Genomic DNA, 15,842 nt, shown 5'->3' on the forward strand with positions numbered 1-15,842 from the left:
GCAATGAGAAACACCAGCAGCTGCTGCTACCTTCTCTAGCACACATTTAAAGAGATTTTTATTCACTCATACACCTCTTCTGACATAAATTTTATGATCTTGCACTAAATCTCCCATGCCTGACTGAACTACTTTCTACCTACAATGCATGGAGACAACAGTGCTATACTGTGTAGGAGAGAGATCAAGAATGCACAAAGTATGTGGTCAGCAGTTGACATACAGTTGATGACTGATCGACAGATGATGTGCACAGTTCAGCAGGTGACATGTAATTGAGGCAGATACTCCTTCAGAGCAAAGTAATGGATTTGTTCAGTTAAAGATGAGAATGCATCTTGCACAGGATCCATGTTATCTTACATAAGCTCTAGTAACATATGTTTGGCTTGCTTATGTTATCAGATGACCCCATCAGTAGAGGCATATTTAATTAAGTAAAACTATCACCTGACTGCATCAATGTATTGCCATACACATACATTAAACAAACATGTTTATTGAGTAGGCACCACATAATGAAATGCAGAACTCAGTTTGAGATTTGTTTTTCCAACCTATGAATATATATTTGGCCCATAAGGCAACTTAATACAAACCTCAATAAGGTTAAGAAAGAGAATTCACCAAAATTGGAAATTTGACTATCTTAAAGATTTTTATACATGTCTCATGTTTGATTATAGTTACAAAATACAAGCAATAAAATGAAAAAATTATGAGACAGAATTGCTGGCCAAAACTTACTTTCAGCACAAATGTCAGTACAGCCAATACACACATAAAAGTACACACCCTATCCTTGTTTAAGCCCTAATAGTTGTTTCCACAGGGAAGAGAGAAGGCTATATTGGGGAAAGTTAAAAAGAAAGGGTAGGTCACTCAGACACCAGGATGAGGGGAACCCACTTGATTCCAGACAGATCGATTTTTAACTCTTATGCTTTGTTATTGATAGGTACATTGTCTCTGTCAAGTGTCACTCCTTGTTGTTCTCATAATCCTCTCATCATCATAGACGCACAAGTTGCCCAATGTGGTGTCACATGAAAAAAGACTTGCATCAAGGCAGCCAAACTCGGACAGGACCTCCCAGCAAAGAATGCCATATTATCATTTCATTTCACTCCTAACAGCTGCTTGCCCCTCTTTACAATTCTCCATATTTGAGCCCTTGGGTGTGCCAGAAAACTCAATATAATACTCTGAAACTGGCCACAAATGTGAATGTAGCACCTCACACGATGTAAAGAAGCTGCCCAGCCTTGATCAAATACCTCAGAAGGGGTGTCCTTCTCCTGCAACTACCATCCACAATACTGACCCCAACATTCCACAACTCCACCATTCCCCTCCTTTTCGCCAATGAGCCCAGCCTGACCTTATTTAATCTCCCAAGCTCAGCATGTATCTTCCTTACACCCAACCATAATCCCAATCAAACTCAAGTACTCCACAATCAATGCCCCATTCAGTCCTTAGTCTCCCATTCAGATCCCTCTCTAATTCTGACATCCATTCTTTTCAAAGACTTAACTTTTAGCCAAATCCAAACACACTACTGTAGTCAAAGATCTCCTTTCATTCACCTATAACCTCAACTGGAAATACCACTTTGCTACACAATCCCAATCCACAACCAACAGAATGAGCATTCCCACTTTTTTCATTAAGTACTTTCATGAATGAAAACCACATGATATTTATATATTCAAAAACAAAGATGATGTGACTTACCATACGAAAGCGCTGGCAGGTCGATAGAAACACAGACAGACACATACATACACACAAAATTCTAGCTTTCGCAGCCAATGGTTGCTTCGTCAGGAAAGAGGGAAGGAGAGGGAAAGACAAAATGATGCGGGTTTTAAGGGAGAGGGTAAGGAGTCATTCCAATCCCGGGAGCGGAAAGACTTACCTTAGGGGGAAAAAAGGACAGGTATACACTCGCATACACACACATATCCATCCGCACGTACACCTTGTGCGGATGGATATGTGTGTGTGTGCGAGTGTATACCTGTCCTTTTTTCCCCCTAAGGTAAGTCTTTCCACTCCCGGGATTGGAATGACTCCTTACCCTCTCCCTTAAAACCCGCATCATTTTGTCTTTCCCTCTCCTTCCCTCTTTCCTGACGAAGCAACCATTGGCTGCGAAAGCTAGAATTTTGTGTGTATGTATGTGTCTGTTTGTGTTTCTATCGACCTGCCAGCGCTTTCGTATGGTAAGTCACATCATCTTTGTTTTTGAATATATTTTTCCTGCGTGGAATGTTTCCCTATTATATCCATATGATATTTACAAACACAAAACAGTGAGAAAACTATCTGCCAAATTATAAAAAATGAGCAACAGCAACACACAGCTAAAATGTTTGTTTTCTTCACAGTGGAAGTGTAAAGGACCTCAGTTTCTGTGACTGTCATTTCAGAACATTTATTCAGTCACACAGTTTAATGAACATCACACAAATGTAAAATTACAAATAAACTGTTACGTATTCTGATACCGAAAGTTCAGTGTGCAGCCCAAGATTAAAGAACAGAGCAGGTCACTCTCACACACATCGAATGCTGCCACACTGCAACTGACAAAAGACTTTATGTGCACAATCCTGTTTTAAGTGAGGAAAGTCAAAGTCAAACTGGTGACTCAGATCAAAGGCATTAAATAAAGCAAAATTCACTGCACACTTGATGACAATAATAATCTAGAGAACATTGAAAGGGTCTCAAGATTCGTAAGTGAGTATGTCCCAGTTCGGTATGAGTGTGCACTATACACAATACTATACAGGGCTTTGCCAAAACAAGTGAGGGAGGGACAGTCCAGTGTGATACTAGGCAACTTCTATGCCACCTTGTGACAAAGCAAGCTGGAATCTTCATACTTCCTCTCTTGTTTTGCCATCTGCCTCCTTAAATTCATTTTTTCATTTTTGGCTAATTACCGTTAACATATATTAGTATAATCTGGATTTGCATAAAAGAGAAAGGATGGGCCCTCATTCTTAAGAAATATAACACCAGATATAATTTGTGCTTAGTTTTGTGTATGTAATGAATTTCTTAATTTATTTTGACTATTCCCAGTTAATATCTTTTGTTATATGGTGAAATAAATTATTGTTTCATGACACAGATTCTATTGTTTACTTACAAACAAATATAAATTTTATACTAATTATAAATATTTGAAAGAAAAATTACTAGGATTCTTAAAGTATTTATTTGGCTCCATTTGAAAACGTATTAGCAAAGCTAGCCCTTATTTAATTCCAAAATAATTACCAGGTTTGTCAAAAGTATTTTTTGTATGACTATATCTGTTAATTTCATTATTTAAACAAATAATTCTGCCTAATCTTTGTGATAGAATGAACTGTTAAAAAGAAAGAATTTTTCCATGTATTCAGTTAGTTAAATGAGTTATGTTTCATTGTAATTTCTGTAACTTAAACAATATTGTGAGGATATATAAAGGCCCGATTTTTGGTCCCCAGGCAGTCAGTCCATGGACGATTTTCAGACTAGAATCCTGTATTGGTTAGGTCAGAAACAATGCTTCAACTTAACCATGAAACAAGTGTAACACAAATAGGTCATGTGTTAAAATAATGACAGTGTCTGTTCAGTAGTGCCACACATACTGTATTATTCTGCAAGAACTGTGTGGTTAGGTTTTTACTGCTCATAGATGTTCAATGGTAAACTATTGTAGTGGTATGCTGATATTTGCCTGCAAACAATTAATGAGGCTTATCAAAGGTTAACCAATAGTGAACTGGCCATATTAACTGTGTTATACGGGGGGTTGTGAACAGCAAAAGTAAAGAACTGAGAAACAACTGTGCAACTGTCAGCTACATCGTTTACAATAGTCAGTGTTGAACTTCCACCTCCCTACTTCCGAGCCAATATAACAACATAGTACATAGACACCAAGGACTATCAACGAAGAAATAAAGCAAGCAAACGCCACAACCTCACTACAGCTGGAGTTAGCTGAGCCTCATTATTCCCAGCAGAGAAAAGTAGTGCAAGTTCTTGCTGTCCACTCCTGATATAAGGGAGTTTGTATCAAGTGACATAATGATGGTCAAAACCAGGACATTTATTTATTTATTGTTCCATGGGACCACATTAAGGAGAAGTCTCCATGGTCATGGAACGAGTCAATACATGAAATTATAACACGATTGTAGAAACAGATAAAATGAAATATAAGAAACATATTCAGGCAACAAGTCGTTAGTTTAAATAAAGAAAATCAAGAATGTAACACTGGAATTTGCTTAATTTTTTAGCTCTTCCAGGAGCTCCTCGACAGAATAGAAGGAGTGAGCCATGAGGAAACTCTTCAGTTTAGACTTAAAAGTGTTTGGGCTACTGCTAAGATTTTTGAGTTCTTGTGGTAGCGTATTGAAAATGGATGCAGCAGAATACTGCACTCCTTTCTGCACAAGAGTCAAGGAAGTGCATTCCACATGCAGATTTGATTTCTGCCTAGTATTAACTGAGTGAAAGCTGCTAACTCTTGGGAATAAGCTAATATTGCTAACAACAAACGACATTAAAGAAAATATATACTGTGAGGGCAATGTCAAAATTCCCAGACTATTGAATAGGGGTCGACAAGAGGTTTTCGAACTTACACCACACATAGCTCAAACAGCCCGTTTTTGAGCCAAAAATACCCTTTTTGAATCAGAAGAATTACCCAAAAAATAATACCATATGACATAAGCGTATGAAAATATGCGAAGTAGACTACTTTTCATGTTGAAATGTCACTTATTTCAGATACTGTTCTAATGATAAATAAAGCGGCATTTAGTTTCTGAACAAGATCCTGAACATGGGCTTTCCACAACAGCTTACTATCTATGCGAACGCCTAGGAACTTGAACTGTTCCGTCTCACTTATAATATGCCCATTCTGTCTGATTAAAATATCAGTTCTTGTTGAATTGTAAGTTAGAAACTGTAAAAACTGAGTCTTACTGTGATTTAGCATCAAATTATTTTCCACAAGCCACGAACTTATTTCATGAACTACATTATTTGATAATGTTTCAATATTACACACAAGATCCTTCACTACCAAGCTGGTGTCATCAGCAAACAGAAATATTTTTGAATCAACTGTAATACTTGAAGGCATATCATTTATATAAATAAGAAACAGCAGTGGCCCCAGCACTGACCCTTGGGGAATGCCCCATTTAACAGTGCCCCATTGGGACTGAACATCACTACCACTCTCAATATTGCGGAGAATTACCTTCTGCTTTCTGTTCTTAAAGTAAGAGGCGAACCAATTGTAAGCTACTCCCCTTACTCCATAATGGTCCAACTTCTGCAGTAATATTTTGTGGTCAACACAGTCAAAAGCCTTCTTTAAATCAAAGAAAACACCTAACGTTCGCAACCTTTTATTTAATCCATCCAAAACCTCACAGAGAAAAGAAACTATAGCATTTTCAGTTGTTAAGCCATATCTAAAACCAAACTGTACATTTGACAGCAAATTATGTGAATTTAAATGCTCCAGTAACCTGGTATATACAACCCTCTCGATAACTTTAGCAATCACCAATGTCACAGAAATAGGTCTATAATTGTCAACATTATCCCTGTCTCCCTTTTTATAAAGTGGCTTCACTACCGAGTACTTTAATCGGTCAGGAAACCGACCACTCCTAAAGGAAAAGTTACAGATATGGCTAAGTACTGGGCTAACATACATGGAACAATACATCAGTATTCTGCTAGATACCCCATCATATCCATGAGAGTTCTTGGTCTTTAGTGATTTAATTATTAACTCAATCTCCCTCTTGTCAGTATCATGGAGTAGCATTTCAGGTAACAGCCTCGGAACACTTTTTTCTACGAGCGCTATATGATTTCCTGTTGGGACTAGGTTTCTATTTAGTTCACCTGCTATATTCAGAAAGTGATTATTAAATACTGTACATATATGCGACTTATCAGTAACACGGACATTCCCACTACACACTGATTCTATATCCTCGACCTGTCTCTGCAGATCAGCCACTTCCTTTCCGACTGACCACTTCCTTTCCGACTGACCATATGGTTTTAATTTTATCCTGAGACTTAGCTATTCTATCTGCATACCACATACTTTTTGCCTTCCTAATAGCTTTTTTAAGCACCTTACAATACTGTTTGTAATGGGCTGCTGCATTTAGATTTTGACTGTTTCTAACGTTTTGATATAATTGCCACTTTGTTCTACAAGATATTCTTATCCCTCTAGTCAGCCACCCAGGCTGCCTGTTTGTGCTAGTACCCTGTTTTAAACGTTCTAACGGAAAGCAACTTTCAAAGAGCACAGGAAAAGTCTTGAGGAAAGCATTATATTTTATCGTCTACTGTATCAGCACTATAAACATCTTGCCACTCTTGTTCCTTGACGTTGTTGTTGTTGTGGTCTTCAGTCCTGAGACTGGTTTGATGCAGCTCTCCATGCTACTCTATCCTGTGCAAGCTTCTTCATCTCCCAGTACCTACTGCAACCTACATCCTTCTGAATCTGTTTAGTGTATTCATCTCTTGGTCTCCCTCTACGATTTTTACCCTTCACGCTGCCCTCCAATGCTAACTTTGTGATCCCTTGATGCCTCAAAACATGTCCTACCAACCGATCCCTTCTTCTAGTCAAGTTGTGCCACAAACTTCCCTTCTCCCCAGTCCTATTCAATACCTCCTCATTAGTTACGTGATCTACCCACCTTATCTTCAGCATTCTTCTGTAGCACCACATTTCGAAAGCTTCTATTCTCTTCTTGTCCAAACTGGTTATCGTCCATGTTTCACTTCCATACATGGCTACACTCCATACAAATACTTTCAGAAACGACTTCCTGACACTTAAATCTATACTCGATGTTAACAAATTTCTCTTCTTCAGAAACGATTTCCTTGCCATTGCCAGTCTACATTTTATATCCTCTCTGATAAGGTTTACAAAAGTCTCTACAGCAACTGGATCAGCTTTCCTAAAAAGTTGGTAACTATATTTTGATAGGTTCCCCCCCCCCCTCCCCCCCGCATTAGAGATGCTCAACACAGGCACTGTTCGTGACCTGGCGAACATCAGTACGATGATCAAACTCTTGCCGTATCGTATGCGTTCCTACACATCGTGATCGACATCAGTGATTGCGTTAAGTGGCCTTTCTTGCAACTGTTCCAAATTCAGTGTCAGTGGAGGCAGGAACATACGATCTTTGACATGACCCCATAAGAAGAAATCACATGTAGTTAAGTACTTTGACCATAGGGGGCAGAGAAAGGTAAGAGTCATGATGCAAAATATGTCCATCCCACCAGTAAGGCAGTTTGGTATTGAGATAAACATGAACATCTTAAAGTAAGTGTGATCGTTCACTGTTCCATTGCAAAATGAAGTCTCCACTGTCATGCTGTAACTGAAGCATTTCCGGGTACAAGAAACTATTCACAATTTTCTCCACAAAGAAAAACAGTCCGTGAACTTTTGAAGAGGACATGGTGCAGAATATGTTAACTTTACCGGAATCACAAATGGGTTCCACAATCTTGTGTAGCTATTCTGGGTCCCAACCAAACACACATGTTAAGATGATTCACCTTTTTAGACATATAAAATGTGGCTTCATCTCTGAAAACTAACTTCTGTGGAAAACTGTCTTTCCCAGTAGCCACTGAAAGTCGTCACAAAAGTCAGAACAAAGGTCGTTGCCCCAAGTAGTTAGTACATGTAACAACTGCAGCTAGTACAGTTTTACACACAGATGTTTGCACAGAATGTACCAGACAGTTGACTGCAGTATTTGCAGTTCTCTGCTCACACTTGTCATTGATTCCTTCAGGTTGCTGATGAATGATTCCCATACATGCCCCACTTTCTTTGCTGATGCTCCAGGCACCACATTAGCAACCAGTGTCACTGAATGTGTTGTACCACCTATGGATTGTTTCATCTGTTGGCGTTTTTACCTGATATTTAGTATGAAATTGCTGCTGAAATGTCACATCTGACAATTATTTAGCAAATCCAGAGACACAAAATGCACACATTGCTTCATTATACACCATGATCTGACACACCTGTCCAATAGTGGTGCACTCTGAAACTGTGCCACAGTAGATATTACGAATCAGAACTTGCAGAGCTGCTCTGTCCACTGATGTGTGTCGTTATTCTGTATACCTTGTAGATTCCATGCAGCCATCCTCTGAAAACCCAGAGGTACTTCCTGTATCTTACATTTGCTTTACTTGTGTTTTGCATGGCTGTTTGCTTATTGATACTGAACTGTTGTCCTTTTTTGTCTTTATGGACATGATTGGTAGATGGTACTGAGGAGGAGATAGAGGCAGTGTGTGTACTGTCATGTTTTCCATTCCACTGGTTCAATCTCAAAATTTTGCTGAAAATGATTAGACAGCTACAGAAATAGTGATGCAGGACAAACAAGGTTTTAATAGCACAACAGTGATCATAATTCTCCCATGTCCACCAGTAAACATCTCTCTTAGCTAATCTTTGGAGCTAACAGTGCGTAATTTGTCTTGCACCATGAGCACGTGGATTCTGGCAATAGCAAGTGGGGCTTCATGTGATGAAAAATAACTTCTAGAAGGATGAGGTGCATGAACATTACATTCTGTGGTGCTGATTGTAGTGTTTCCTTTATCCTCGGGGCTCTGATGTGAAAAATATGAAATAGAAAATCTGATTGATGTCTTGCATTTTGGTGGTTTCAGTTACGGATAAGGCGGACTTCGTATTATTGATTGAGATCGTGCTGTAATTTGACCGTGCATGGCAGACCGGGTCGGCAACACTACAAAAAGCGACTGTACAGAAATAGCATCAGAAACTAATTGAAATTTACCTTATAATCTTGTTAGATTTGCAGTGTTAATTACAATATAGTCTTCATGGCTGTCCTCCTAATTTCTCTTGTAGGACGACCCGTCTTTCACTTTTCTCCGTCTGTTGAAAACTTCTTCAAGTTGTCACTGTCATGATCAATTTACAAATTTGGTGATAACCACCTTGAATCACTATTGAAACAACCTTGCTTTGTAATGTAATTTTAATTTCCACCCAAAAGCACATTCAACACATCGCCGAAAAATACACGTCGTTCGTATGAAGACAAGAGAGAGAGTCTTATCAATTAGTTGTTAAAAACAAAAACCTATGCAAAAGTAAAAAGATGAACAAAATTATTTATAAAAATCGGTCGCTGGCGCAGCGCTCTTCTGCGTGCGCGATCGTAAATTATAACTTTGTATTGGCGGAGGCACGGAAGTCAAAGTACCATTACATGATACAGAACTCTTCAGAGACATCCCGCATACATATTCTCAAACAGACGCAAATTGGACACCCCACACATCTAGAAAACATGTTTGGCAGATCACAGAAGTATGTCTACATCAGTACAGTGGGCAGTGGATCTACAGGGTGTTACAAAACGATATGGCCAAACTTTCAGGAAGCATTCCTCACACACAAAGAAAGAAAATATGTTATGTGGACATGTGTCCGGAAACACTTACTTTCCATGTTAGAGTTCATTTTATTACTTCTCTTCAAATCACATTAATCATGGAATGGAAACACACAGCAACAGAATGTACCAGTGTGACTTCAAACACTTTGTTACAGGAAATGTTCAAAATGTCCTCCGTTAGTGAGGATACATGCATCCACCCTCCGTCGCATGGAATCCCTGATGCGCTGATGAAGCCCTGGAGAATGGCGTATTGTATCACAGCTGTCCACAATACAAGCACGAAGAGTCTCTACATTTGGTACCGGGGTTGCGCAGACAAGAGCTTTCAAATGCCCCCATAAATGAAAGTCAAGAGGGTTGTGGTCAGGAGAGCATGGAGGCCATGGAATTAGTCTGCCTCTACCAAGCCATCGGTCATCGAATCTGTTGTTGAGAAGCGTACGAACACTTCGACTGAAATGTGCAGGAGCTGCATCGTGCATGAACCACATGTGTCGTACTTGTAAAGGCACATGTTCTAGCAGCACAGGTAGAGTATCCCGTATGAAATCATGATAACGTGCTCCATTGAGCGTAGGTGGAAGAACATGGGGCCCAATCAAGACATTACCAACAATGCCTTCCCAAACATTCACAGAAAATCTGTGTTGATGACGTGATTGTACAATTGCGTGCGGATTCTCGTCAGCCCACACATGTTGATTGTGAAAATTTACAATTTGATCACATTGGAATGAAGCCTCATCCGTAAAGAGAACATTTGCACTGAAATGAGGATTGACACATTGTTGGATGAACGATTTGCAGAAGTGTACCCGTGGAAGCCAATCAGCTGCTGATACTGCCTGCACACACTGTACATGGTACAGAAACAACTGGTTCTCCCGTAGCACTCTCCATACAGTGACGTGGTCAACGTTACCTTGTACAGGAGCAACTTCTCTGACGCTGACATTAGGGTTATCGTCAACTGCACAAAGAATTGCCTCATCCATTTCAGGTGCCCTTGTCGTTCTAGGCCTTCCCCAGTGCCGAGTCATAGGCTGGAATGTTCCGTGCTCCCTAAGACGCTGATCAATTGCTTCGAACGTCTTCCTGTCGGGACAACTTTGTTCTGGAAATCTGTATCGATACAAACATACCGCACCACGGCTATGGTCCCATGCTAATCCATACATCAAATGGGCATCTGCCAACTCCGCATTTGTAAACATTGCACTGACTGCAAAACCACGTTCGTGATGAACACTAACCTATTGATGCTACGTACTGATGTGCTTGATGCTAATACTGTAGAGCAATGAGTCGCATGTCAACACAAGCACTGAAGTCAACATTACCTTCCTTCAATTGGGCCAACTGGCAGTGAATCGAGGAAGTACAGTACATACTGACGAAACTAAAATGAGCTCTAACATGGAAATTAAGCGTTTCCGGACACATGTCCACATAACATCTTTTCTTTATTTGTGTGTGAGGAATGTTTTCTGAAAGTTTGGCCATACCTTTTTGTAACACCCTGTATAGTGATTGAATGCCAGAATGGTTGTAGTACATTCATTCTGGCTCACTGTACCTATACCTGGTGTCACAAGCAAAAGTATGTCAAGACTAACTGATTCCCTTCCCATTCCCCACATCAATTAGCACTCTCTTCCTGGATTTTCCATCCCATTGTCAAGAACCAATCTGACCTCACATAACTGCACACTGCAGTAAATTTTCAGCTGCACTACCAATGATTTCCCTCCAATTTGAAAATATGTCATTACATTCCCATATCATGAAGAGCTTCGAATTCTGAAGACACCAGTTTCACTCGTGCAGCAATGCAACAATGTGTAATAATTTCTTCTGCCCAAGTGACTGATTCAACATAATGGATTTTTAGGTGTTTCTGTATAGAAATGAGAGAACATTTTCTGCATTAGCAGTGGTGGAACTCTGCCATCATTTTTGTATGACAGGAGGCAATGGAGCTACAGATACTTGATCCAGTAAAGAAGTTAACCCTTAGGCATGGTGCTGGCATTTTAGCTGTATAGAATGTCATCTTTCACATTACTGTGTTCTCTTTGCATGTTGCATTATTATTCTTTCCCTTGTGATGTAGTCATTCTAAGACACACATACCATTATCCAAAGTTTGATTGCGCATGAACATAATAACTTTCCCAGTCTAAATCATAGGACAAAAAAACAGCAACATAAAATAATTGTCACCTGAAGATGACATGAGAAGCCAAAAACTGCTTCATGACCAGATAAATATAATTCTGCAGAACATTAGGGCACCTTTTCCTTTTTTAATATTAAAATAATTTTCCTCTGCATAATCCATTAGAAATATTTTGTAAATTATTTTTACACTCATTGTTTTCTTGCCACTTCAGATCAGTAGCTCGATGCAGAAGACAGAAAATTTTTCACAAAGAATAAATTTTCAACAAAATATTTACTAATTCATCCACTTAAGCATTCTTTACATCAGGTTACAGAACTGCATTACAATGAGTGATATTGTTTTGACCTTTCATCCCAATAAAGCTCCATAAAACACAAGGACAGTCTTCAGAGTGCAGCCACAATCTTCTTTCAATCGCTGGCTGTCAGCTAATAGACTGAATTGTCTTGCACTCTATATGTGTTTGTATTCCAGTACATATTTTGATGTATTTTAAGCACACTGCCAAACATGACATCCTTCATTTCAGTGACTGCTTCACAGCCTGTGCACATGGATCCTGCCCACCAACACCAGCTTTTCTGAATTGTACAGGTGGGAACTTTCCCTGCAATACATCCTATGTACCTGTAACCCTCCTGGCCTCAACCTTTGTCAGCCACTGTCCTCACCCATCCAGCCCCTTCCCTGTTCCCATTCCAGCACTACACAGCCGTCGTTCCACCATCACAGTCTTTTTACTTCTCTCCTTTTCCACTATGCACCCCCTCTCCATCTCTCCCCTGCCCCCTCCATCTAACCTGCAGCACCTCACTGTCCGCTGCCCCTACCATACTATCCCTCCCCACCCTCCCCACCCTCCCCCTCCCCGCCCCAGCCTCCTCCTTATCCCCACCCGGTCACCATTCCCATCACACACCGGTGCTGCTACTCGCAGTGTGGGTTCAGTTGCCTGAGACTGCTCTCTCTCTCTCTCTCTCTCTCTCTCTCTCTCTCTCTCTCTCTCTCTCTCTCTCTCTCTGTGTGTGTGTGTGTGTGTGTGTGTGTGTGTGTGTGTGTGTGTGTGTGTTAGACAGATTAAATTTTGCTGGAATAACCAGTGACAACATTAAGCAGTGTAGTGATAGGTTATATTATTAATAGGGCCTACAGTACACAGATTAAGTCTCTGTGACTCACTTATGTTTGGTTTATGTATACCTTCACTCATAGTTCATCCCTGAAAGTTCTCCTTGAGATCTATGGAATTCAGCACATGATTGAATATGGGATGCAGTTACATGTTGGTCTTTCCACACCACTGTATGTATCATGGCGTGCCGAGAAATGGGAACATATAGTACAACTTTCTTGTGTTGTTGCTTCATAATGCCCAAGAGATGGGGATCGACTAGTTGCCAATGAAATTTAATATTTCTTTCAGTTTAACAAAAAAACTATTCATAGAAAAACTATTTGCTCTGTATTCACTTGATATTTATTTGCAGGATTATGCGAAGAAATCTCAAAAAATAATTGACTTCTTTGAAGAACAAGGGATAACTCAAGTGACGATCCAACCAGAATTTTTTGAGGTATGTTGGCACTCTATGTTAAAATTTCAAATAGATAACAGAATGATGGATTTCATGGCCAGTAATTACTTATAACGTCCAGGCTGCAAGACAAACAGATAAGGCTTACATGGCAAAACACTCTTTACAATGTGAACACACAAAACAAAAATTTTAGAAGCTAATATTTTAGTGAACACATTGCATTGTTTTGTGAGCTTTCATAGTGAGGTAAAAAGAAGTGTATAAACATTTAATGATTTTGACAGAAAGAAAGTGTACTTAAAGTTAAATAAAACATAAATGCTGATTTTGCATGGCAAGGAATTTCAATGGTTGAAGAGCTGAGAGATTTCTACTCAGTTTCCAGTCCTTCACCTCTGAAGACATCTCCAATGGGTGGGAATAAATGTCTGTGAATAGATTTACACATTGACCACAGCCACATGGAAGTTTTAAGAGAAGAATTTTAAGAAAATTTTGCAGTTTTATAGTAGTAACAGTGATCTTCTTTCTGTCTGACAGACTGACAATGACACCAACATTATTGCACTGCCAAGCATTGAAGAGAAAAGCTGCCTGGTACAGTGTCGTGGCCAGGGCTGCATCGAGAGACACTGCTGCCTCAAGTTGGTGCCTGGCGTCTCTGTGGACCCTGCCTGCAAACAACTGCCCCAGAAGGGTACCCCAGACAAGGAGTGCATTAAGGTGCAGTTTACTTCCAACTGCTTTGGAAGAATATAGTATATTTTTTTGGTAGTTCCAGTGTTTCCTTTGTGTCTACTCAAAATTCTTTCCAATTGATTATGATTTATTATGATGTGGTTTCCAATCTGAAGATTGGTTACATCCTCCTGAACCTGCTTACTGAAGTCAAATCCTGGTCTCTCTCTATAATTTTAGTCCCTCCCCCCCTCATTCCAACCCCTTGATTCGGCTCTTCTTCATTGATTATCTGATCAACCCATCTAATCTTCAGAATTCTTTTGTAGCACCATATTCCAAAATCTTCAGTCCACTTCTGGCCTGAGCTCTTTATTGTTCAGTTTTTGCTTCTGTATAATGCTGCACTCCAGAAAAATACTAGCAGAAAAGCCCTTCTGTGTATTACCAGTCTGTGTTTTATATTCTCTTTACTTGAGATATCATAAGGTGTTCTGCTACCCAAGCAGAAAAACTCATCTGCTACTTTCAGCATGTCATTTCTGAAGCTAATTGTGTTAGCATGGCCTTATTTAATTCAACTTCATTCCATTACTCTGGTCTCTGAAACTGACATTCGACCGGGAGAGCGGCGAGCTAACCATATGCCCCTCCATATCCATATCCATATCCATATCCACATCCACATCCAGTGACACCTATGAGCTGACGATGAGACAGCGGCCGGTCAGTACCATTGGGCTTTCATGACCCATTTGGGAGTAGTTTAGTTTTTTTAAGTACATGCCATTACCCTTGTTTAACTTTTGTTGTTGTCGTTCATCATCTTATAACCTCTTTCCAAGGCACATCCACTCCATTCAGCTGCTCTTCTAAGGCACAGTTCACACTGAGGCTACACTATATACAATGCGACTCCATGTATGGTGCAAAAGCAACTCGTATCAGTGAGCTTGTAGAAACATAGTTGAAGCAACTTAACTGGTTCACACTGTAACGACAGTGATAAGACAAACACATACCTCTGTCATATCCCCTGGCGCAACACAGTATGCAGTGACTCCTTGCAATTTGCATTGTACAGTACATGGTGATGGAAATTTCATCTGACATGCCTAAAAAAATGTTTTATGTAGACGAAGTTAATTTCTCAATAAAACTTTACTTTTCACATAAAGTATTAAAAGCCACTGTTTTGGGATTCACATATTCTCTGCTATGCTGTCTTTCACATTTGGTTTTGAAGTTATTCTTAAAAAAACAACTTATAGTCCGGCATCACATCTTGATAATGTACTGGATTTCTTTTCATTATTGTGCCTAGTTATTATAGTAGTTTGCAATTAAGTAAATCACTTGGTATTTTTCAAGAAGTTCGCACTGAAGTTGAAGTCACTGGCCGGTTCACTACTGGTAGGCTTCAGGTCACAGAGTACTACATTCAAAATATAGCTAATATATCAGAATTGCTTTTAAGGGTGGAGGGAGAGTGATACCTTGTTCCATTCTTGAGTAAATAAATAAGATACGTTGGAGATTATCTGTGATGAGGTTGGCTGCTATGTGCCACATGCAAGGCTGTTGCTACCTGCTGTAGCCTGCTATGCAGAGTACACAGCTGCCCTAGGTTTATCTTTTTTGTATGCTGATGATACAGGCCAAAGCTCAAAATGGAAAACTTACTGAAATGGAAAAAAAAGAAATGAAATGAAGACACAAAAAGTCATCTGTTGATGATGTCGAGTGGATGTTACGTCAGTCAATGCTCCCTCATTTCAGGAAACTTTGTGACAGGCATAAGAGATCTGAAATCTAATTTCTTGTTACTTGTGAATGAGCAGATGGATAAAACCAAGGAGAAGATGTCAGATTTTCCTTATCATGAGCTGCTTCCAA

General features: G+C 39.6%; 1 protein-coding gene across 6 annotated transcripts in view; it reads left to right on the plus strand.

The window, feature by feature from the left end:
• Positions 1 to 15,842, plus strand: part of LOC126412113 (zinc transporter 1) — a 652,968-nt gene that overhangs the window by 623,574 nt on the left and 13,552 nt on the right. For all 6 annotated transcript variants that reach the window (XM_050081545.1, XM_050081547.1, XM_050081550.1 and 3 more), the window contains 2 exons: positions 13,218 to 13,304; positions 13,809 to 13,991. In XM_050081545.1, coding sequence (XP_049937502.1) covers positions 13,218 to 13,304; positions 13,809 to 13,991 — 270 coding nt within the window. The remainder of the gene's footprint in view (positions 1 to 13,217; positions 13,305 to 13,808; positions 13,992 to 15,842) is intronic.

The sequence above is a fragment of the Schistocerca serialis genome, chromosome 7 (genome assembly GCF_023864345.2).
Source record: "Schistocerca serialis cubense isolate TAMUIC-IGC-003099 chromosome 7, iqSchSeri2.2, whole genome shotgun sequence".
Lineage (NCBI taxonomy): Eukaryota > Metazoa > Arthropoda > Insecta > Orthoptera > Acrididae > Schistocerca > Schistocerca serialis.